Source organism: Ovis aries, chromosome 9, assembly GCF_016772045.2.
Source record: "Ovis aries strain OAR_USU_Benz2616 breed Rambouillet chromosome 9, ARS-UI_Ramb_v3.0, whole genome shotgun sequence".
NCBI classification, from domain to species: Eukaryota; Metazoa; Chordata; class Mammalia; order Artiodactyla; family Bovidae; genus Ovis; species Ovis aries.
Window position 1 is genome coordinate 32159899 of NC_056062.1, and position 26150 is coordinate 32186048.

Sequence of the window (26150 nt, forward strand, 5' to 3'; positions counted from 1 at the left end):
GGAGGAGGTGGTTCACATGGTTGGGAGGTTGATTACATATAAGAAATTAGAGAAGTTTATACTGAGGAAAGTGAGAGCCAGGTTTCTCAGAGCTGGATGAGGGAGTTATTAATACGGAAGTGAGGAAATCTAGAGTCAGTGTTATGGCCTAGAGTTGGAAGTACTGGTAGAAGACGATGAGTTTTAGGTAGAGACAGATGTAAAGAAAGAACAGACGTGGAGCGGTAGGTACATGGGCATGAGTATACACGCATACTTCCTTCTTCCATCTGCCGAGATGGCCCAGCAGCAATGAGCCCACCAAGGACCCAGATCTTGGCTTCTAAATGCCATTCTTCACTAAAATCAACCAGGGCTCCTTAGCAGACAGCTGACTTCAGAGCAGAGGAGACACAAGATGAGTCTGAAGCATCTTATTTTTGCAGAAAGTAAGGGAGCCCTGGAGGAGTGATGGGGCCATGTCCAAAGGACACAGGAGCTGGCTTGAATCTGGGGAGACGTAAGCACTGGAATAAGTGACAGCTACAGATAACAACCCAATGAATAAAAATTCAATCTACTGGTTCAAGCTGAGATAAATGACTGAATGCATAAATAAATCAGGGAAATAAAAGTTCCTAAGTATAGCCAATGCCAACTAATAAATGTAGAAAAATGCTGGAATTAGAAAATTATCATTTAGCTACTATCAGAGTAATAATTCAAGCAAGATTCATATAGCTGTTACAATGAATGGGTAGAAGTTTTATAAGAAACAGGATAATAAAACAGTCTTAAGCTATCTTCCTACAAAACATCTGTTACACAGTTATTAAGCAATAAGTATGGAATATTTGTTAGTTAACTGTAGAGTGGAGAAGCCTGGAAAACAGCATCTTAATCAACTGGTATCATATCACAGCACTGGGACAGCTCCACTGTGTGCCCCTGGTATGAACACAGTATTTTTATGTGGCATAGATCACAGATCTCTTTGTGACCTGGTAAATCTAAATGGAGGGGCATTCTGTTAAGAAATCAACCTCTTCCTCAAAAATGACAAGATCATAAAAGATAAGAAAGATAAAGAAACATTCCATCTGAAGGAGACAGAAGGGACAGGACCCCGAGGTCCCGCACATAGCCTTGCACTGGACGGAGGAGTTCATCTTAGCAAATGGTCAGTTTCTCAGGAAGGGCAAGGATTTCCACAGACCAGCTAAAGGTGGCAGTGCATCTGAACACTCCTTCCCCCTCCACCTCTGGTCCAGCTGCAGGGCTGTGGGCAGGAGCCAGTGAGTGACAGCCACGAGGCTGCTGCTCGCATCCTGAGAGCACACTCTGCTGGCTTCACACCCGGGACTTCATGAGAGGCCGCAGCCCCAACTGCACAAGCAGTGTGCTTACCGCCATGTCAGTGTGGATCGTGCATAACTGGCATTCAACAATGCTTTTCTGTTTGGGTACTCCACCCATTTCTGAGGGAGATTATCCTTTGATAAGCTGTACAACATGTGAAGAGAAAGAGAGATGGATCACCTGTGGTCTCCGGTAAATCACTCTGGCACAGAAGCTGCAATGGGTACAGAGGCCATCCGCCTGGAACGTATTGAAAACAGTGCGTAAGTCTCCCCAAGCCCACACACAGAGCAAAGCGACAGAGGTCCGGTACACACAAAGGCACCACCTGCATAATTTCTTTTAAGAAGCGGGGAGTCGGTGGCTGGTAAAGTTCTGCAACGGGGTCATCTTCAATTACATCAATCTGCCCCAAGTCTGGATGAGCACTGAGGATGTAACAGAAGCTAGGAGGAGGCAGATGAGTTTTCTCCTGTTTAAAATGAAGACAAAAGTAGAACGTGAAGGCGCTGCTTAAAGACTCAAATGCACTATTAACATAAATTGACTCTTCAACAGAGCCGTCTCTGCTCACAGATGCAGACTGACTCTCTCCAAGGGTCTTTACTGATGGGCTTGTTTCTCTCTGGACCCAGCATGAGAGTTTCTGTGCTCCTGAATTTATCACCAATTCAAGATGTCATTCTAGAAATTCAATCTCCAGATGCACTGAAGACTCCATTCACAAACTTCTTCCCTGTGAGGCATCTAGAAATGGCATCTCCGACTGGGCTGCTGCTCCAGCTCCAGACAGAGCTACTGTGTCCACCTGTGCTAGAAGTCAGAACCACACAAAGGGGCCAGCTCTCAGCCTGGGGAGCCAAGGCCCGAAGCAGTAGCTGCCAGCAGGCTGGACAGGGTTCAGAGCAGGAAGGACAGATCCTCTTCCTCAATTTTGCTATCTGTGGGCAACTTGCTACCAAACACGACGTGAGGAAGAAGAGGGAGACTCCGAGCTGAGCTGAGCTAGTGGTTCGACCGATGTGCACAAATTCTGTGCACTGAGTCTCTGCTCTAACTGGTACTCAGTGGTGGTTCTACTACTGACTGGAAGGAGGCAGGGAAACCACCTGCTTCTTGTTGGGTGCGAGGCTGAGACCCTCAGTGTGCAGTGGCCCATGACAATGGGGGTGGAGAGAGGTCACCGTAAAGGAACCTCCGGAAGCACGCATGTGACATGGTAGACTAGGTAACCAGGCTCTGGCCTACAAGTAAGGCAGCAGTGTGACCTCTGTCCTGGCTCACACTCACTGGATCCAGGCTTCTCAGGGGGTGCACTGTGTGTTGGGGGTGCCTCAATGCCAGGCTAACCTCACAGGGTTTCTCAGGATGTGCACTGTTGTGGTGGGGTGGTGCCTCAATGCCGAGCTTACCTCAAAGGCTGTGCCAGGGCCTGTTGCTTTCAGAGCTGCCCGTGGAGGCCACATGGTGTCAATCAAACTAAAAAGCTCGGCCATCCTGAAGAAAGAAGAGATGCTGATCAGTGAGCCGGTCAGATGCAGGCTGAACACCAAGAAGCCAACATTCAGAATATGCAATGAAGTCAGGGGTGCACAGACAGACAGACAGACCTTGCAACCTGGAATGTGTAAGCACAGGAAAGAGACTGTTCACTAAATTATCATGCATTTGATATGTCTGGAAAAAATTCTAATTCAAAAAGACACATGCACCCCAACTCTCATAGCAGCACTATTCACAATAGCCAGGACATGGAGGCAACCTAAATGTCCACCGACAGAGGAGTAGATACAGAAGACGTGGTGCATATATACAATGGAACACTGCTGCTGCTGCTGAATCACTTCAGTTGTGTCTGACTCTGTGTGACCCCATAGACGGCAGCCCACCAGGCTCCCCCATCCCTGGGATTCTCCAGGCAAGAACAATGGAGTGGGTTGCCATTGCCTTCTCCAACGCACAAAAGTGAAAAGTGAAACTGAAGTCGCTCAGTTGTGTCTAACTCTTCCCGACCCCATGGACTGCAGCCTACCAGGTTCATCCGTCCATGGGATTTTCCAGGCAAGAGTACTGGAGTGGGGTGCCATTACCTTCTCCGACAATGGAATACTACTCAACCACAAAAAAGAATGAAATAATGCCATTTGCAGCAACGTGGATGGATCCAGAAATTATACTAAGTGAAGGAAGTCAGAAACAGAAAGACAAATATCATATGATATCACTTATATGTGGAATCTTAAGAAAATGATACAAATGAACTTATTTACAGAACAGAAACAGACTCACAGATGTAAGCAACAAACTGATGGTTACCAGACTGGAAAGGCAGTGGGGCTGGGATATATTAGGGCTTTGGGATTAACAGATACATAGCACTATATATAAAACAGATAAACAGTAAGAACGTACTGTATACGATACGAAAATGCAAGCAATAAATTGTAATGATTGATAATGGAAAAGAAACTGAAAAAGAATATATATCTATATATATGCATGTATGTATAACTGAATCACTTTGCTATCCATCTGAAACCATGTAAATCAACTATACTTCAATAAAAAAATATACAAAATTATGATGTATCTGCACAATGAAATATGATACAGCTTTTGAAACATTTACACAGAAACTATGGACATGGAAAGATATTCATGATACCTTGCTAAGTGAAAAGCAGACAACAAATTATAACATCTCTCTCTGAAAGAGTAAAAAAAAATATTTTTAGTGGTTATCCGAGTAGAATTTAAAGGTGACGTTTATTTTCTTCTTTTGGTTTAAGTGTTTCCTGTATTTTTCAAAATCAGACACGTGTTACTCACAGAACAAGAAAAATTACCAATATTATCTAAAATAAAGAATATAGTCAGACACAAAAAGACAAATAGTGTGTGATTCCGTTTATATGAGATCGCCAACCAGACCAATTCATAGACAGAAGGTAGAGAGTGGCTGTCAGGGGCTGGGAAGCCCCGGTTCAGGGGACAGAGCTTCGCTTCACAAGGGTGATGGGTTCTGGGACATGCTGGTATGATGGCTGCAGAGCACTGTGAATGTGCTTCCTGCTACCTAAAAACTGTTAAGATGGAAACTTTTACATTATGTGCATTTTACCAGTTTTTAAAATGCCGTTTTAGTTGAAAGAAAAAACCAAACTATGTATCTCAAAGGCTTCTTAGATTTTGCCCTAATTCTCAACAGTGTTAATAGATAATAATGTTGTTTACGTTATTAAAAACTTGTGGCCTTAACAATTAATATTACACATTCTTATTGTTCTCAACATTTAACAGCATGTACTATTTTAAGTGCTTAGGATCCAGCAGTTAAACTCAGAGTTGAGAATGAGGGCCTTGGCATCACAGAGAACAAGACTCAAAGCTTCCCTGCTGTCTTCTGGCCCCTCGCATGGATCACAGCGGAAATGCGGCATACAGGGTGGGGTCTGCAGCCAACACCAACACTCTGGGTCCAAATGAAGAACAAAGCAGCAAGTATATGGGGACATGCTGGTGAAAAGTCACTCTCCCCTTCTCCTGGCAGCGGCTGTTTGTGTAGGTGATCGGACAGAGCTGGGTGACTGACCAGGGCCAGCTGAGGTTGAGAGGCGGCCACTGGATGCCGGGGGCCCCCTAGAAGCTGGGGGCTGGTGGGCCCGCTGCGCCTGTCTGCCCACTTCTGCCCCTCCTCCTTCCACACAGCTCCCTGAGGGATGGGCACCAAAGTGCTAGCCCAGTTGAGGCTTGGAGACTCGGTGAGGGAGTAACCAGCATTCACACAGTCTCGTGCACTGACACAACCTCAGAGAACCCTGTATAAACAGAGTCATGTGGTGCCTGGTGTGTTCGGCTCGGCTTCCGTCACTCAGCACAGTGGCCTCAAGATCCACCCAGGCTGCAGTGGCACCAGCAGCTTGCTGCTTTTACCGCTGAGCGCTGTCCATGGTGTGGATGTGTTTACCATTCACCTCTGAGGGACACAGGGGTTCTTTCCAGTCTGGGGCTACTAAAAACACTTGGCACAGAACTTTATGGGAACGCTGATGTTCTTTTCTCCAGATAAATGCCCAGCGGTGCAACTGCTTGGGTAAGTATGTTCAGGTTTTAAAGGGACTGCCAACTCTGTTCCTGTGTTCCTGCAGGGGACCACACCACCCTACAGCCCCATCAGCAACATACGAGACAGTTTATTCACAGCCTCACTAGCATCCAAGGTTGTCACTGTTTCTCATTTCAGTTGTTCTGATAGGAGTGTGGTAATATTCACATCACTCATGCTGTGCTTCTACCTAAGGACAGTGATGTTAAACATCTTTCTGGGCGTTCATCTGCCACATGATGTCCTCTTTGGAAATGTCTCTTCATGTCCTTTGCCCATTTTCTAATTGGACTGAGTGTGTGTATGTTTACTGCTGAGTCTTGAGATTTCATTATATAGTCTAAGATATAAGATTTATAAATATTTTCCCATGATCTGTAGCTTATCTTTTCATTCTCTTAACACAATCTTTTGCAGAGCAAAAGATTTTCATTTTGATAAAGTCCAACTTACTGATTTTTTTCCTTTCGTGGATCACACTTTAGGTGTTTATCTCAGAACTCTTTTCTTAGTAGGTCCCAATGGTTTTCTACTAAAAACTTTACAGTTTTATGTGTTATATTTAAACCTAAAATATTTTGTGAGGTATGAGATTGAGGTTGAGATTAATTTTTTGCCCATGCATGGGCAATGAGCTGAGACCATCCTTCCTTCACTGAATGGCTTTATTTGCGCTTGGTCAGGAGTCATGTGGTCAGGAGTCACAGCCCTTCCTAGGTTCTCTCCACTGACCAGTCATGTCTCCACCAATGCAGCAGTTTCTTGTAGCCATTTAATAAGTTCTGAAATTGGGTACCATTCCTCCCACTCTATTCCTTTTCAAAGTGGTTTTATCTATTCTGGTTCCTCTTCATTTCCAAATAAAGTCTGGAATAGGCCTAGACTGCTGCTGCTGCTCCTAAGTCGCTTCAGTCGTGTCCGACTCTGTGCGACCCCAGAGACAGGAGTCCACCAGGCTCCCCCGTCCCTGGGATTCTCCAAGTAAGAATACTGGAGTGGATTGCCATTTCCTTCTCCAATGCATGAAAGTGAAAAGTCAAAGTGAAGTCGCTCAGTCGTGTCCAACTCTTAGTGACCTCATAGACTGCAGCCTACCAGGCTCCTCCATCCATGGGATTTGCCAGGCAAGAGTACTGGAGTGGGGTGCCACTGCCTTCTCCAAGGCCTAGACATATCTACACACTTTTTTGTTGGAACTTTAATGGGCATTGTGTCAAGCTGATCTACTCTTCTGGGAAGAAGTAGCATCTTTACGATGTTGAGTCTTCCAATCCATGAACGTGGCATGCGTTTATTTAGATATCCACTGATTCCTTTAATCAGTGTTTTGTAGTTTGCAGCATACAACTCCTGACATATTTCATTAGGGTTATGCCTAAATACTCCTTTTTCAGCAACTGAAAATACTGTATTTTAAATTTTGGTTTCGAGAAGTTCACTGGAAATGTGACTGACTTTTGAATGTTAATCTTGTATGCTGGGCTTCTGCTAAACTGACTTACTCATTTTAGGAAACATTTTGTCTTTTGCAGATTCCTTGGGATTTCTGACATAGACCATCATGTCATCTCACAGTTTTATTTCTTCCTTTCTGATTCTTTTGTTTTGCCTTGCCTCACTGTGCTAGTCAGTCTGTTTAGTACTTTTAAAGCACTCTACCAGAATCTAACATTTAACTTCCACTTAAATATAAATATATAATCTAACGTTTAACTTCCACTTTTAAACACTCTGATATGAAAAAACCCTTAGAGGACATCAACTGTAGACAAGTTCTCTCATTGCTTTCCACTTTCTCCCTGCCCCTACTACATAATGAAACTACTCCAAGAAAGGCCAGGCAAGGACAACAAAAACTACAAACCAGGTGAACTTGTGGAGGAAAGGCAAACATGCCGCTTGCCATTCTGTGCATGTGTGGCTGAAGCTAAACCCCTGGTTTTACCAACTGGACTGGTCATCTTTGTGAGTTAAAAAAGTGGTAAAATACTACTGAATGCTATATCCATGCAACAGAGCAGCAGGCCGCCATGAAAAGGGTGGAAGCCCTGACACATGACGCAACACGGATGGACCTCACGATCCACGGCCCCTCACGATCCACGGCCCCTCACGATCCACGGCCCCTCACGATCCACGGTCCCTCAGTATCCACAGCCCCTCACGATCCACGGCCCCTCACGATCCACGGTCCCTCACGATCCACGGTCCCTCACGATCCACGGTCCCTCACGATCCACGGTCCCTCAGTATCCACAGCCCCTCACGATCCACGGCCCCTCACGATCCACGGTCCCTCAGTATCCACGGCCCCTCACGATCCACGGCCCCTCACGATCCACGGTCCCTCAGTATCCACGGCCCCTCACGATCCACGGCCCTCACGATCCACGGTCCCTCAGTATCCACGGCCCCTCACGATCCACGGCCCTCACGATCCACGGTCCCTCAGTATCCACGGCCCCTCACGATCCACGGCCCCTCACGATCCACGGTCCCTCAGTATCCACGGCCCCTCACGATCCACGGCCCCTCACGATCCACGGTCCCTCAGTATCCACGGCCCCTCACGATCCACGGTCTCTCAGTATCCACGGCCCCTCACGATCCACGGCCCCTCACGATCCACGGTCCCTCAGTATCCACGGCCCCTCACGATCCACGGTCCCTCAGTATCCACGGCCCCTCACGATCCACGGCCCCTCACGATCCACGGTCCCTCACTATCCACGGCCCCTCACGATCCACGGCCCCTCACTATCCACGGCCCCTCACTATCCACGGTCCCTCACTATCCACGGCCCTTCACGATCCACGGCCCCTCACTATCCACGGCTCCTCACTATCCACAGCCTCTCATGATCCACGGCCCCTCACGATCCACAGCCCCTCAGTGTCCACGGCCCCTCACAATCCACAGCCCCTCACGATCCACGGCCCCTCACTACCCACGGCTCCTCACGATCCATGGCCCCTCACGATCCACGGCCCCTCATGATCCACGGCCCCTCACTATCCACAGCCTCTCACTATCCACGGCCCCTCACTATCCACGATCCCTCACTATCCACGGCCCCTCACTATCCATGGCTCCTCACGATCCACAGCCCCTCACGATCCACGGCCCCTCACTATCCATGGCTCCTCACGATACACAGCCCCTCATGATCCACGGCCCCTCACGATCCACGGCCCCTCACGATCCACGGCCCCTCACTATCCATGGCTCCTCACGATCCACAGCCCCTCACGATCCACGGCCCCTCACTATCCATGGCTCCTCACGATACACAGCCCCTCACGATCCACGGCCCCTCACGATCCACGGCCCCTCACGATCCACGGTCCCTCACGATCCATGGCCCCTCACGATCGACGGCCCCTCACTATCCACGGCCCCTCACTATCCACGGTTCCTCACTATCACATGTTCAGTACGTGCAAACTCACAGGGACAGACAGCAGACGAACAGCTGAAGGGCCTGCTGACAGTGGTGGCGGTTGGGGGAGGGAGCGGCTGCTCATGGGGATATGCCTCTTTGGGGGAGATTCCTGAATTAGAAATCAACTGTATTAGAAATCAGCTGTTCCTTAATTAGACAGTGATGGCATCAAGTCGGGCACTCTGACTTCAGAGACCATGCTCTACTAAGAACACCCCACAAACACCCGACAGATGTGGGGATTACTAAACACGTTCCAAGGTTAATTCAATGCATTTCAGGATGATATTTTTCAAATTATAGATAGAGATACTGAAATAACTAAGTGCTCAGAGGGTAGACTGACAAGGTTAAACAAAGCCACAAATAGACACTCCAGACAAGACAGCAGAGCTGTAAGACAGAGGAGCTGGTTTCCTCAGAAGCTAGTGAAAGGAAGAGAAAGAAGCCCAGAGAAGCTGGGAAAGAATCAGGGGACATGATCTCAATACAGAGGTGGAGATATGGCAACAGAACTATTTATGGTGACCATGGTAACTGGTCACACAGTGGTGACCATTTCATGATGTATAAAAATATCAAATTACTATGTTGTACACTTGAAACTAATATAATATCGTATGTTAATCATAACTCAGTATAATTTTGTATGTTAAAAAAGAAGAAGAAAAGAAATGCATACACATCTGAAATTAAGCCTTTTTTACTATTTCTTTGTACCATCACTTAAATTTATTATATAACCATGTAAGATAAATTTATAATTTTGGAATACCTCACATTTTGCAGGATATCTGCTAGTTATATTTTTTAAATGTCCTTCCTAATCTTAATTCTTTCTTCAAGATCTAGGATATAAAAATATTAACTAGAGCTTCCCTGGTGGTCCAGTGGTTAAGAATCCACTTTGCTAAATCTCTTCCAACTCATCTGTTATAGTTTTAATTCTTTATAAAGGCTACATGATATTGCACGATGTGGTGTATCAAAATTAATTCAGTATTTTCTCTGTTGATAAGCATTCATTAAAAAATGTCTTTATTGATACGTTGGTGGCATTTACAAGGGAACAGAATGAAATTTACATGCTCACTTTCATATTTTTAAGTTGGAACTGTAGTATTCAACCTGGTGAACAAATGCTAAACATGAGTTTATTTTCATAAACAAAGCTATAATTACTGATTAAAAAAAAAAAAAGAATCCACTTTGCAATGCAGGGGACACAGATTCCAGCCCTGGCCAGGAGGACCCCACAGGCCACGGAGCAACTAAGCCCATGTGCACAACTACTGCGCCCCTGCACTCTACAACCTGTTTGCCGCAACAAGAGAAGTCACGGTAATGAGAAGTTTGAGCGCCGCAATGACAAGTAGTCTCTGCTCGCTGTAACTAGGGAAAGCCCCACGCAGCAACAAAGGCCTAGAACAGCCAAAACACCAGGTAAATAAATAACCAGCGCAACTTTGGTGACTGAAGTAAAGTCTGATGCTATAAAGAACAATATTGCATAAGAACCTGGAATGTTAGGTCCATGAATCAAGGCAAATTGGAAGTAGTCAAACAAGATGGCAAGAGTGAACATTGACATTTTGGGAATCAGCAAACTAAAATGGACTGGAATGGGTGAATTTAACTCAGGTGACCACTGTATCTACTACTGTGGGCAAGAATTTCTTAGAAGAAAAGGAGTAGCCATCATAGTAAACAAGAGAGTCCAAAATGCAGTACTTGGATGTAGTCTCAAAAATGACAGAATGATCTCTGTTCATCTCCAAGGCAAACCATTCAATATCAGCATAATCCAAGTCTATGCCCTGACCAGTAATGCTGAAGAAGCTGAAGTTGAACGGTTCTATAAAGACCTACAAGACCTTCTAGAACTAACACCCCAAAACGATGTCCTTTTCATTATAGGGGACTGCAATGCCAAAGTAGGAAGTCAAGAGATATCTGGAGTAACAGGCAAATTTCACCTTGGAGTACAAAATGTAGCAGGGCAAATGCTAAAAGAGTTTTGCCAAGAAAATGCACTGGTCATAGCAAACACCCTCTTCCAACAACACAAGAGAAGACTCTACACATGGACATCACAGATGGTCAATACCGAAATCAGATTGATTATATTCTTTGCAGCCAAAGACGGAGAAGCTCTAGACAGTCAGCAAAAAGAAGACCAGGAGCTGACTGTGGCTCAGATCATGAACTCCCTTATTGCCAAATTCAGACTTAAACTGAAGAAAGTAGGGAAAACCACTAGACCATTCAGGTATGACCTAAATCAAATCCCTTATGATTATACAGTGGAAGAGACAAATAGATTCAAGGGATTAGATCTGATAGACTGAGTTCCTGAAGAACTATGGATGCATGTTTGTGACACTGTATAGGAGGCAGTGATCAAAACCATCCCCAACAAAAAGAAATGCAAAAAGGCAAAACAGTTGTCTGAGGAGACCTTAAAAATGGCTGACAAAAGAAGAGAAGTGAAAGGCAAAGGAGAAAAGGAAAAATATACCCATTTGAATGCAGAGTTCCAGAGAATAGCAAGGTGAGATAAGAAAGCCTGTGAAAATGCTGCAGTCAATATGCCAGCAAATTAGGAAAACTCAGCAGCGGCCACAGGACTGGAAAAGGTCAGTTTTCATTTCAATCCCAAAGAAAGGCAATGCCAAAGAATGTTCAAAGTACTGAACAATTGCACTCATCTGACACGCTAGCAAAGTAATACTCAAAATTCTCCAAGTCAGGCTTCAACAGTATGTGAACCTCCAGATGTTCAAACTGGATTTAGAAAAGGCAGAGGAACCAGAGATCAAATTGCCAACATCCACTGGATCATCAAAAAAGCAAGAGAGTTCCAGAAAAAAACATCTATTTCTGCTTTATTGACTATACCAAAGCCTTTGACTATGTGGATCACAACAAACTGTGGAAAATTCTGAAAGAGATGGGAATACCAGACCACCTAACCTGCCTCCTGAGAAATCTCTATGCGGGTCAAAAAATAACAGTCACAACAGGACATGAAACAACAGACTGGTTCCAAATTGGAAAAGGAGTACGTCAAGGCTGTACATTGTCACCCTACTTACTTAACTTATATACAGAGTACATCATGAGAAATGCTGGGCTGAATGAAGCACAAGCTGGAATCAAGATTGCTGGGAGAAGTATCAGTAACCTCAGGTATGCAGATTATACCACCCTTATGGCAGAAAGCGAAGAACTAAAGAGCCTCTTGAAGGTGAAAGAGGAGAGTGAAAAAGTTGCCTTAAAACTCAACATTCAGAAAACTAAGATCATGGCATCTGGTCCCATTTCTTCATGGCAAATAAATGGGGAAACAGTGAGAGACTTCATTTTTTTGGGCTCCAAAATCAGATGCAGATGGTGACTGCAGCCATGAAATTAAAAGACGCTTGCTCCTTGGAAGGAAAGTTATGACCAACCTAGACAGCATATTCAGAGAAGGCAATGGCAACCCACTTCAGTACTCTTGCCTGGAAAATCCCATGGACAGAGGAGCCTGGTAGGCTGCAGCCCATGGGATCTCGAAGAGTCGGACACGACTGAGCGACTTCCCTTTCACTTTTCATTTTCATGCACTGGAGAACGAAATGGCAACCCTCTCCAGTGTTCTTGTCTGGAGAATCCCAGAGATGGGGGAACCTGGTGGGCTGCCGTCTATGGGGTTGCACAGAGTCGGACACGACTGAAGCGACTTAGTAGCAGCAGTAGCAGACAGCATATTAAAAAGCAAAGACATTACTTTGCCAACAAAGGTCTGTATAGCCAAAGCTCTGGTTTTTCCAGTGGTCATGTATGGGTATGGGAGTTGGACTATAAAGAAAACTGAGGACTGAAGAATTGATACTTTGAACTGTGGTGTTGGAGAAGACTCTTGAGAGTCCCTTGAACTGCTAGGAGACCAAACCAGTCTAACCTAAAGGAAATCAGTCCTGAATAATCATTGGAAGGACTGATGCTGAAGCTGAAACTCCAATACTTTGGCTACCTGATGTGAAAAACTGACTCATTGGAAAAGACCCTGATGCTGGGAAAGACTGCAGGCAGGAGGAGAAGTGGATGACAGAGGATGAAATGGTTGGAGGCATCACCGACTCGATGGACATGAGTTTGAGTAAGCTCCAGGAGCTGGTGATGGGCAGGGAAGCCTGGTGTGCTGCAATCCATGGGATTACAAAGAGTTGGACACGACTGAGCAAATGAACGGAACTGAACTGAGCACAAGTTTGTATAAAACAAGTACTTTGTGCATTTCTGTTCTACCTGGGCAGGAACTGCCACACACACACAGACACATACTCAGCGAGGGAAGTAAGGAATTCTTGCTGCAAGCTGCTGCTGTCGAGAACTGCAGACAGTTCTCAGGCTGGTCTCATGGCCCAGGAGGTCTTTATCACTTCAACAGTGTCACATGACCTACTTACCAGTGTGGAGGCAGGAACACTCACATTCCACACAAAAACTGTCAGCCCAGGTTTTCTGATAGATACATACACTAACATTACCAGTGCGCTCTCATATTTGAAACAAGCTAGCCTCTTCACAATCTACTCCATCACCACGAATTCACATACCACGTAGCTGCCCTGCACAGACTCCTCAGAAGACCCTCTGCTCTCCTGTGGGGATGGTCTACGTGGGCACAAGCAACAAATCAGCACAACCCTCTGCCAAGTGACTGGGCTCTGAGGACAAACATAAAACGGTAAAACTGCAAAGAAGACAGCAGAGGAAATCAGGGCTGCAGAGATCTTGGGGCATGGGGTGGTGCCTGGAAGCCCCAGCATGTTTTGTTCTTTGAATTTGGTGGTGGCATCCTGGGTAGCCCGACAGTTGTTCACTCTGCTCTGCACTCAGGAATGGCTCTCATGTCTGTCACATTTCCCCATAAACAAGGCTAAGTGAAAAGATCAGTAAAGGAGACACAGGGCACACACACGTGTCCGTTACTAGTGGTGGCAGAAACTGGAAAGGACACCGTTGGAAACAACAAAGAGAAAAGCAACCATTCTTCTTTGTTTATAGACAACTTTGTATTCGTGGAGAAAGATGTGGAGTAAATGCCCAGCGGAAAGGAGATGTTTAAATTTCCTTTTCTCGATGTATTAACAACCAGTGACAACAGCAGCTGTACCATGATCTCCTACAGATAATCCTGAGAGGCCTGGTCTGACGCTTCTCCAATATGTGGTCCAGCCCCAGGACCACTCTCTCCACTGTCAGTGATTCCAGGCAGATGAGCAAAGTCTTTGGTTTAAAAAGAATAGTAATGAAAATGACTATACTATAATGAAAAATAGTAATGAAAATGTCCAGTTCTTAAAAGTCATATTTTCATTAGTAAGTGCCTAAACAGGAAAAAAAAAAAAATGTTGAAGTAAACCTGAGGCATTCAGTGCAATTATTTAGTATGTATCTGATGTTCCTCCTGTCATTCAAGATAATTCCAGCAGAGATGGCTCACCGCTGCTGTTTAACAAAAACAATGGAAAACACCAAGAATCTAAATTTACATCACTTCTGACAAGAAATGGTCAGACTTCTGATCTGAGCGCCAGGGATTACAACTATAAAGCAAATGAGAAATTTAACAGAAGTGAATTCCCCTGGAACTGGAAGTAACTACATGTAGGCCAGAGCACCAGAGATGCAGGCGCTGGCCTCTGGAGGACCAGGCTCCAGGCCCACCCCTGACCTGCAGCCAAGTTATTACTTAGTCTCAGGAGCTTCCGGGTCTTTACTTAAAAACACAGTAACATGACCTAATTTGCCAGTGGGCTGGAGAGTTGAAGGGAAAGAAAGAAGGACCACGGTGACGATGACACCTCTCTTCCCACTTCCAAGTGCTATATGGACAGACAGGCATTTTACTGCAAACAAAAAGATTTAAGGGGGTTCTACCTAAAATTATAATATGTAAGATTCTCCAAATTTGAGAAGGCACTTAATAAAAGCAAAATCAAGCATTTGTGTTTCATATTTGAGATAAACAAGGAACATCCCACCAAGCTTCTGAATTACATGGCCCAGTGCCCCACGATAAGGCCTGCTGCCACAGGTTATTATGCTGAGAGAGGAAGAGAAAGAACCATGTATATATTTTTTTAATATTTAGTTTTATTTATTTGGCTGTGCCAAATCTTAGCTGCAGCACGATCTAGTTCCCTGACCAGAGATGGAATCCAGGCCCCTTGCCTTAGGAGTCTTAGCCACTGGACCCCCAGGGAAGTCTCAAGAAAGAACCATGTTGGTATGTGAAATGTCCAGAACAAAAGCCAGTGCTCAGTGACCACTTCCCAATCATGCAGCCCCAGGAGCTGGGTGGGGGCCATGGCGGCCCAACCCACCACCTCCCAGTTCTAAACGGAAGAGCTCTACGCAGATTTGTTATTAACACAGAGCTTGCTGTTTGGACTTCTATTTTTTAAAAGTTTGAAAGCTTTAAAACTGCTGGTCCCCTATAGGTAGAGCATTATGATTTTTGTGAGATGAGTGTGGGGAGAAGGGGAGTACTGAGATTTGTAGGAGAAGGAATGAATGAAAAAGCAAAACAATCCCGTCCACTGGCTGAATTCTAGACTTACTGTGCTGCAGGTAAATTCACTGGATAAATTACTAACCAGAGTTAGGCAGCAGATGTTTTTATGTTCCTGTATCAGCTGATCTTCCTGACTGGTCTCTTGGATTCCTGTTTTAGCTAAAATCTCTCTGTACTTTTAACTCCACTGGCTTCATTACCCCTTCTTGCCCCCTGTTATAATTAACAAGGCCAACTTGACTTCTAGTCTATCCTGGAAAAAAAAAAACCAAAATACTTTCAACCTCTAGTTATCATTCTTCTAAGTTACTCATCGTACTCTTCCCATTTTGTTTGTAAAAACAAGAAAAGAAAGAGTTAGATTAATGCTGACCAGAGCTCTACTTTTTAGTTAATTGGAAAAGAGAAAAAAGGAGGAGGAGCAAGGGCAGAACCACTACTATGGTGTTTTCAGGTGTGCAGAACCACTTCTGTGTGTGAACTCACGAAATCACAACCACCTGGGAAGGCAAGTGCTACCTCTCCTGCCTGATGCCTGAGGGGTCAGCCCCCAGTGCACTGACCGACGCCTGAGATGAGACTCACAGACAGTGGTGCGGAGCCCTGCTCTCCCCTCCACTGCCTCTACTCAGACCAGTGTCGCCCCTGAAGCTTTGATTTTGCTAAGCAAGCCCTTGCATCAGTCAGGCCGTCACTGCCAAAATCACCCCAGTGAACTGGGTTTGACTGTGTCCCTCAAGTCACTGGGGGGAAGAGGGTGGAGCAAGGTGGGGGAGGTGTCTGAGCCACTTCTGAGATTGCTACTAACAATTCCTTTATGTTTTCAAATGGCCAAGAACTACTGTGACAGTCTGCTGTGGTTCAGACCTCATCATTTTAGTCGGGTTATCACTGCACCCTCTATTAATTGCTACAGAGGACATGTGGATAAGTAACACTTGGCTCCAGCAAGACAGTCTATTTTTGGTCAAGAGATAAGAGGAATGAACTTATGGGTGGGGACATGCCCTCCCATGGGTGTCTGCCATGAACTGGATGAACCTCACCAGCCACACCCTGAAAGCCTCTGGGTAAAGCCCCACCCGCTCCAGCAGAAACCTCCTTGGACTGTCAGTGCAGCCCCGCTGGCAGGTCCGCTTCCTGCCGACTGGACTGACTTCAGCCCTGCATCCACACTCAGCCGCCGTGTGACACGGACAGACGTGCAGAGGGCCCTCGGGGCAGAACTCCTGTATCTAACTGCCGACAGACAGGGCAAATTTCTTTTTATTGGATGGCTTTTTGAAGCACTACTAGGGCAGTGATCCTGACAGTGGTTAATGCTTGGCCTACACAGTTCAAACGCCTCTTTCAGGTGGTTTGTGGTTCTCTCTCCTCCTCTTCCTGTGATCAACCTGGTGGGTGTATGAGCCTTTCTGTAATCTGCCGGTTTTCCCCTTTGTCAATGTCTCCATAACTGGTTACACAGAGAGATATACAAGAGTTTTCTCTTCTTAAGGGTTGTTCACTGAATGATAAAGGTAATAAATGATTTAGAAGTGCCCAGTTTACTAAATAAATCTGTCCTAGTTTCCCAGAAATAATCTTTACGGTTCAAGTTCAATACTCGACATTTCCTCCTGAGCCCCTAACTCCCTAATTGGGTCTTTTTGAGTGATGTGAAATTATGCCTAGACATTCCATTTAGAAACTATTCTTCTCCAACTGGACTTATGACACATTTGTAGCTGTTTTCATAACACAGTGTACTTTTCGGGCAATGAATTCATTTATGTCCCTTTAAAAGAATGAGGTGAAATTCACATGATGCAGGATTAACCAAGTCACACAGCGTAGTTCACTGGCAGTGAGCACATTCACAACGTCGTCCAGTCCTGGAATACTGTCATTGTCCCAGGAAGACGCGGTGCCTACCAGCAGTCACCCCCTGCTCTCCTCCCGCCTGGCAAGCACCAACTTGCACTCTGTCCCCATGGGTTTCCTCTGTTTCATGCAAGTGGGACCCCATAGCGTGCATGCAGCCTTCTGCATGGACTCTCTTTACTCAGCATCGTGAGTGAAGAGAGAACACCCAAAGTGTTCTACGTGGGTCAGTCCTTCGTCTCTTTTGGCCAGTTTTTTGAGCATTCTTGGTTTTAGGATTTAGTACATTCTCTTTCAGTGACACTTTATTCTCCTGCCATTAACTGGGTGGTGAACCTACCAGGAACAATTTTTCAAAATGATGAAAGATTTCTTGAGTATGTCTCTTGAAAGAGGATTCCAACCACAGCAATGTGCAAACCCCAAGGGAAGTGTGTCTGTTTAAGAGGCAGCCATCTGAAGAGGGGAATCAAAGGAGGAAGTCATTGAGGCTTCTGTTCCCAGGAGAGCACTTACCAGACACGCTTTCTGCTGAAACAGCATCTGAGATGATGCCTCAACAACGGCCCCCAAGCCCCGTCCACTTGTGTGGACAGTTCCTAAAAGCTTCCTGTGCTGCCCCTCCATGCACCTGGTCATACAAGGGCCTCCAGGAAACTGATGGCCCAGGGCCCAGAGTCACAGCAGAGCCTGACCTGGGCTAGTCACCCTCACCTGTTCCAGGTCCTCCTCCATAAGCTGGGATCCCATCCCTGACAAAACGCTTTCCCAACACCCTCAAGCGCGTGCCCCTGGACACAGTGGGGAGGACCCAGGGTCCCAGCCCAGGGTACACAGAGGATATGTTTCCCATCTGCACTTGGTCTTTGGACAACTTAGTCTCCACTCTTCCCTCTAAAACTGTGCACCAGTGATTACTGCTAAGAAAGCACAAGTTCAAATCTTGTTGAGGAAAATCTAAGATGAATCCAAGCAAACAACTAATGTCCATTCCACAAATGCTTATTATGAGCCTCTCAGGTGCCAGGAACTGAACCGTGCACAGGAAGTACAATGGTGAGTGAGAAACAGAGCCTGCACTCACAGAGCCTGGCGATGGGGAGGCCAGCGTGGACACTGGCCACGAGGTATGCTAATCCACAATGGTCTACACCATGCAGAGGGGAGTGGCTGGGTTGAGAACCAGTCTGTATCTCAGTAAGCCACTGGGACTCTGGGCTGGGCAGCCTGTACCCGGCATAGGCCAGCTAGGGGAGCCATTCCAGGGCTCCTCAGACAGGTGTTGATAATTGCATAGTATCACTAAGATGTCACTCAAATTTACATCAGAACACACCCCTCTGGTGGGACACAGGTCAGGAGAAACCCACACAGCCCTGAGCGCTGGGCCAAGGGAGCTGCTGCAGGAGGCAGAGGGCCTCAGCGAGCCCGGATATGAGGCAGGAGGGACTGGTACCTGGGACAAAGGGTGACTGCTCTGGACAGGAAGTGCTGAGGGCTGGGGGTGGAATGGGGGCTTCTGACCTCCTAGCCATGGGTTAGTTTGTGAGCAAGCTAACTAAACTTGGTTTCAAAGTTGAAGACTATTGGTACTTAATCTGTTACCTTTAAAACAAAAGCTGGCATGTAAATACCAACTATTAATTGGACCATTCTCTGAAATACATCCCGCTCAGACACGGCTGAGCGACTTCACTCTCACTTTTCACTTTCATGCATTGGAGAAGGAAATGGCAACCCACTCCAGTGTTCTTGCCTGGAGAATCCCAGGGATGGGGGAGCCTGGTGGGCTGCCATCCATGGGGTCACACAGAGTCGCACATGACTGAAGTGACTTAGCAGCAGCAGCAGCAGCAGCAGCAGCAGCATGCCCAACCCCTCACACTATCCTCAAAGCTTACCAGTCTCCGCCCCAGGCGGGGGAGTGGATGTCTTGACCAGGGGGGTGTGTCCTCCCACCCTCCCCTGAGTCCTCAGCCCCAGACTCCTGCGGTTCTCTCCAGGGTCCCCAAATCTGAACCTGCCCTCTGAGCCCTACAAAATGGCTGCTGTGTCTGGCACTCACTGGTGGGTGTGTTTCAGGACCTCCTCCTGGCTCTCCTGCTGGTCTGTGAGCTCGGGCAGGAAAGGGCTAATCTACACTCCTGGCATCAGTCTTGGCTCCCTGGAGAATTTCCCGACTCCCAGCCCGGAGCTACCGGAAGTTACAAATCCACGGTGCCAGGTCCCTCCTTCTGCCCTCAGTGGCTGCAGAGATTCCCAGGTCTGCACCCCTGCCCCAGTCTCTCCCTCTCTTTCAAATATATTAAAAATACAAGAGCAGAATCAACTCTACTCCATTTTCAATTTTGTTACCTCTTCGTTTCTTCTCTCAAAAATTCCTAGGGGCCCTAATTTTTCCTGGGTCACTGCAGAATTCCTAGTTAACAGGATTTGAGGCTTCATCTGACTGACTTTTTATTTCAGTACTTTCTGGTTTAGGATAAATCCCCCAAATCTAGCAGAGCAGTAACTAACCAGATGCATAGCACAAACAGGCACAAATATTTAAAGAATAAATGAATTATACTTTCTCTTAACCCTACTTTTACATCTTCACAGATAACATCTTACCAATTTGAGGAGAAAATTTCTATTTGCAAAATCAAGATGCCTCAACATTCTTTTCACTCACTGCTTTCAGGAAATCTTCTGAGATCAGACATTTAAGACCTCATCACTTAAAGCAACAACTGCCCCAGTCCTTGGGCAGGTCTAGTCTTCAGTTCAAAGGGGGACAATTCAAGGTCAAAGACCGTGGAAGTTGCTCCTTCATCATGGTCAGCACTCAGGCAGACTCGTCTGTATACAGTGAAAGTGAAGTCGCTCAGTCGTGTCCGACTCGTTGCGACCCTGTGGACTGTAGCCCTCCAGGCTCCTCCGTCCATGGGATTCTCCAGGCAAGAATACTGGAGTGGGTTGCCATTTCCTTCTCCAGGGGATCTTCCCGACCCAGGGATCCAACCCAGGTCTCCCTCGTCGCAGGCAGACGCTTTAACCCCTGAGCCACCAGGGAAGTGAGGGCTCACTTCACAAGTCTTCAATAGTCTTCAGTACATTACTCTCAAAGTGCCACTGGAAAAAATCTAAACAAAGTAGTACCTTATGAACTAATACTGCACTTTAGAGGGTCAGTAGCTTTGGTTTTAACAAGTTGGGACATAAGTACTAGCAGGATTTTGAATTGAAAGAGGTTCCCCTCCCCTGCAAAAATGTTGCTACTGTGTTTTCTATACTTCTAGGGTTAATATATTTCAGAAAACTTCTATTTTCCCTCAGTATTGCTATATCACATAAAAATAAGATCACATACTAATCAGCAAGAAAAAGATAAAGCTCATACCCAGAATTATGACACCAAAGTAAAGTGAGTTTTCAGCCTATCTGACCTCTAAACCGTTGCAGAGGCCACCTGGGAGAACAAAGGTCAGGGGACACGCCTGTCCCTGGACAAACAGCCGGAGTCCTGGGGAGGAAGAGAGCAGAGCAGGGGTGGGCTTAGCAGTGCTATTTAAAATGGTCTTTTCCATTATATCCAGGCTATTTTCCTGACTCTTCTCACTTTAACTGGTCAGCACAGATACAAAACACCAAAAATAAATGTGTCAGAGAAACACAAAAGACAGCTGTTTTTGTTCAACCATTCCAAGGGGGGCAGGTGAACAGGGTGGGGTCCCCGGAACAGGGGCCCAGCCCCAAGGCCATCAGTCCACCCAAAGCTGCCACTATTGACAGTGGACCAGAAGAAACCCAGGAGCTAAAATTTAAAAGACTCCATGACTTAGCCCAGACATAAAACTACCTTCCAACTGGCAAAGAAGTAGCTTTCTATATTAGATATTGGAGTTATATAATTATAAGTAATCATTTTAGCTTGAATTCTGGGAAGTAAGTCTATTTTGTCAAGGTTTATGAGAAATATATTTTGTTAAGGTTTATGAGTTGCTATGAAACACAATAATTTTGGGGAAAAAAGAGGCAGTTTTTGTTTACTGGGCCATGGATGGATGACTGACAGTGGGTGATGTCACTAATAGGCAATTATAACATTCAGCATTCCAAAACTATTAAATAATTTGTTTTGAAGAAATATAGCTTCCAAAAGAACAAAAAGACAATCTATTTGGATGGTTACATGTCAAAGTAAAGTGAAATACATAAGATAAATAAATTAATTCCAACCTAAAAAGAAGTATCAGCTATTTTAATGGCAACCCACCCCATTATTCTTGCCTGGAAAATCCCATGGACAGATGAGCCTGCAGGGCTAGAGTCCATGGGGTGGCAAAGAGTAGGACATGAGTTAGCAACTAAAAGACACTTAGTCAAATTTTAGTTCAACTTAAAAATGGAGTGGATTCCAAAAGTTTGTCTGTAAACAAATTATTTAGACTATTCAGTGCATTTCCTACAGAAAAAATATGTCCTATGGCAACGTTGTAGACAGCAGTATACCTCCAGTACAGCTCACAAGAACCTGATTAAATGTCAGGTACACAGACGGTTCTGTGGCTTCATGGTAAAGAGCACGTGCTTTATGGAGCCAGAGCCCCTGGGCCCCAGGCTCTGTCAGTCCCCAGAAGCATGGCACTGGAGGTGAGTCCTGCCTTCACCAGCAGGGAGTGTGTCCCCAGGAGCAGCCCCTTGGCCTGCAACACTCGAGATCTGCCAGCTGGAGGGGCTCCACTGAGATGCACGTGACGCAGAGCCCCCTGTACCTGGCGTGTGGTGGTGACGGGGGGAACTGTGCTGAGTGCACCTCTGGGAGGTCTACATGGGGCCAGTGGAGTTACTGCCACCAGGCTAATGTCGGGGCAACACCTCACTTACCACAACTACACACAGTCTTTCCAGATGCTTGTGATTCTGAAACCAAGGGCTAAATGAGGTTCAACTTCGTAAGGACAAGGTTCACGCAGCCCAGTTGGGCTTTCCAAATATCTGGGCAGTGCTGTGCCTAACCTATAAGGCAATTACATTACAATACAGCCACCTTTCCACAAACAGGCAGAAGTACCTGCTACAAGACAAACGTGCGTGAATCAATGCAGGGCTCACAGGGGGTCTGTCCTTCAGGAAAGCAGGGTCCTGGGTGGAGCCACTGCTCACCTGCCCGGTGCCATGTGAAAGACAGATGAGGCACAGAGCCAGGATGGGAGAGCGGACTGTGGATGGAGGTCGGGCGGAGGAATGCTCGGCAATGCTCAAAGTTTAGGAAGACCACAGCAGACGGCTGCAATGCAGACCGCTGCAAAGCAGACCACTGGCTTCCAACCGGCTCTAAGTCGGACCGCAAGTGCACATGATGGGCTTGCCCTCCCTCAGACAGTGTGACAAGCTCAGACGTTACTCCAGCAAAACACCGACATCAAGACCTACAATGACATGCTGTTTGAGGAAAGAGGCTCCAATGAGAAACCCCCAAATTCACTGTTTACCATTCTCTACATGACTGAATAGTTCCATTAAAAATGTTCTTCTTTCCCCTAACTCAAGACTAAGATGATTACTGGAATGGAACAACGAACCGCTGGGCCAGATCCATGTACCATTCCTATCCAAAACAACATCAAGGGGTGAGGTGCCATGCAACTCGACAAAAAATATGCTTTCTTGCCATGGAAAGCAAAAAACACGGCAAAATAAGAGTTTTGAAATGCCTTTTCATAAAGTTGTACTTTCATTCATATAAACTGACTCATGCAAAGCTACCTTATTAGTATAGATAATACATAGAAAAAACTTTAGAATTAAAAGACACATATATAGCATTTTTAATCCTAATCTTAATAAAATTGTGAATCACTAAACTTGCAGCATTATTTCTGTTGTCACTTATAACGTTTCTCTCAGAAATACTTTATGGGCTTAACCCAACTCCGGCCCTTGTTTTAGAGGCAAACTTTCGGGCCTAGTTTGTTTTTAAAAATAAGCGTACAGATGTCTCACCTTGCTCTGGTGACCTTCTGCAGAACCTTCATGCCTGACAGCCTGCAGCACTTCCCCTCCAGCTGCCTGTCCTTCAGTATGTCGCCCTCCAAGTGCACCTCACTGAAGAGTCCAAGGGCATCTTGCACAAGAAGGCAGACTCTACAAAAAAGCATCCACATTTGCTCTTTAGGAAACAGGTTTTGATTCGGTACAGAGACCAGACTTTCCTTCTTCTGCAACAGAAATCCACTGTAGGCATCTTCCTAAATAGGCGAACCAGGATAAATGAACAATACTGAACTAAAACATGCACTTCTTAGCTGTGTACCAGCAAGTGTGTGGGCCACCAGCCACAGAAAACAGTAGGAGACAGAATTCTCTTCAGGAAGATAACTACTCCCTAAACCCAATGTGCTTTACAACAGCACACTGAGACCACCTTTCAAATCAAGTATTTTATCATTGCCAGACGCAGAGTAGCCCCTTTTCCCTTGTTTACCCTGTCTGCCGTAACAGAACATTTATGTTTTGTATGGATGCTCAGCACTGAGGCACGGTCTCTCACGATCCTGTCCTGTTTGGAGCAACCCGCTGCGTGAAGGCAGGGATGAAGACAGCACACGCTTCCGTGTTACACCTATCCTGTGGTTTTGTCCCCTGACCATTCCGCAAGGCAGAGCCTCTAGGAGGGAAGCCCTTCAGTTTGCCCTGACTTGCTCCTCTGCTCCTAGTCTAACTCAGGCTGAGGCAGGGCTGAGTGACCAGGCTCCATCTGCCAGCTGTGAGAGGGCAGGGCAGGGGGTCCTACACCCACTCCCACGCCATCGGTCGCCTGACCGACCCCTGGGGCATTTCACACTGCTCTGCATTACCGTTAACACATATGAAGTCAAGATGTATGCAAAAACCTCCACGGATCTGCTTTTTAATTTATTTATTTAATTAGAGGCTAATGACTTTACAATATTGTAGTGGTTTTTGAAATACATTGACATGAATCAGCCATGGGTGTATATGTGTTCCCCATCCTGAACTCCCCTCCCACCTCCCTCCCCATCCCATCCCTCAGGGTCATCCCAGTGCACCAGCCCTGAGCGTCCTGACTCATGCATCGAACCTGGACTGGCGATCTATTTCACATTTATGATGATATACATGTTTCAATGCTTCCCTGAAATCATTCCACCCTTGCCTTCTCCCACAGAATCCAAAAGGATCTGCTTTTTAAGACTAGAATTTTTTGTCTTAATTGGAGGATAATTGCTTCACAGTGTCGTGTTTGTTTCTGCCATACAACAATGGGAATCAGCCATAAGTGTTTATATATCCCTTCCCTCTGGAACCTCCCTCCCCGTCCCACCCCATTCCACCCCACTAGGTCACCACAGAGCAATGGGTTGATCTCCTCAGGGCACAGAGCAACTTCCCACTAGCTATCTATTCTGCATATGGTAATGTTTATATTTCAGAGCTACCTGAAACTAGAGAGAATTGCTGACTGCTTGTGCTGAGAAGGGGGAGGTGGGAAACGGGATCCTACCCTTGCCTTAAACCTGCTCTGACGTTTGCCCATGTCAGAGATGACCCAGGAAGGGTGCTCCTGTTTATTCTTCTGCCTGGAGTCCGTCCTGCCTTGAGGGGGAGGGAGGCACTCAGGCCCCCCTACTATTCTCCTCACTGTGTTCACATGCAGCACACACCCCCGCCCGCCTTGCTCTGCTCTCACAGGCGGCTTTGTGCCCCTGGCCCACGGGGACGGGAGCCGGGGGGTGGGGGTGATGGTGGTCAGCACACTCCCAGTGGGGGCGGGCTGAGGAGCACCCAGGAGCCCCAGGCACTGCAGCGTTCCCTGCCCTTGACCAGCAAGCTCCAAAAACCACTGCAGGTCTGCACACAAAGGCCCTTGGTCAACTTGTTTTTCCTGAATCAAGAGGTGTTTCCCATAAATTACATCACATTCAGGGAACACAAACGCCTTCGCAGGGAGGCAGTACCCTGGGGGTGACTGCAGTAGCTTGAATATTCTCACTGTAAGGAGATGGTAGGGGGTGAGCTCTGGGGCTGTGAGCAGGAAGGGCGCTCTGGCTGGCACCAGGAGTCCGTCCTGCCTTGGGGGAAGGGAGGGGTGCTCAGGCCAGTTTTTAGAACATGGTTCTCTGTACAGCCCGTGCTCCACCTGTCAGGTCTGTGACTAGACTGCGCATGGCTGTGCTTGCTGTTTTAGACTGTGTTTTTCTTGGTGGCCAATGGATGGAAAGTACAATCAGCTCCTGTAATTCATCAATCCTAATGTCCGTCTAGTCAAGGCTATGGTTTTCCTGTGGTCATGTATGGAAGTGAGAGTTGGACTGTGAAGAAGGCTGAGCACTGAAGAATTGATGCTTTTGAACTGTGGTGTTGGAGAAGACTCTTGAGAATCCCTTGGAGGGCAAGGAGATCCAACCAGTCCATTCTGAAGGAGATCAGCCCTGGGATTTCTTTGGAAGGAATGATGCTAAAGCTGAAACTCCAGTACTTTGGCCACCTCATGTGAAGAGTTGAGTCATTGGAAAAGACCCTGATGCTGGGAGGAATTGGGGGCAGGAAGAGAAGGGGGCGACAGAGGCTGAGATGGCTGGATGGCATCATGGACTCGATGGACGTGAGTCTGAGTGAACTCTGGGAGTTGGTGATGGACAGGGAGGCCTGGCGTGCTGTGATTCCTGGGATTGCAAAGAGTCGGACACGACTGAGCGACTGAACTGAACTGAATGGAGTTTACTATTCACGACACTTCTAGTGTAAGGTTCATGTTACCATCTGGTCTGTGCATAAGGAAAGCGCCCGCCTCCCAGCCCCATGCTCTTTTTGCATCATTTCTTCT

General features: G+C 46.4%; 1 protein-coding gene across 8 annotated transcripts in view; it reads right to left on the minus strand.

Moving 5' to 3' along the window:
- SPIDR (scaffold protein involved in DNA repair) overlaps positions 1-26150 on the minus strand; it is a 285222-nt gene that overhangs the window by 17518 nt on the left and 241554 nt on the right. For 6 of the 8 annotated variants that reach the window (XM_012183635.5, XM_060393380.1, XM_060393382.1 and 3 more), the window contains 4 exons: positions 23306-23446; positions 2751-2835; positions 1667-1810; positions 1519-1578 (listed from right to left, as the gene is read on the minus strand). In XM_012183635.5, the coding sequence (XP_012039025.3) occupies positions 1519-1578; positions 1667-1810; positions 2751-2835; positions 23306-23446 (430 nt within the window). The remainder of the gene's footprint in view (positions 1-1518; positions 1579-1666; positions 1811-2750; positions 2836-23305; positions 23447-26150) is intronic. The other 2 variants (XM_060393383.1, XM_060393381.1) reach the window with 1 other exon arrangement.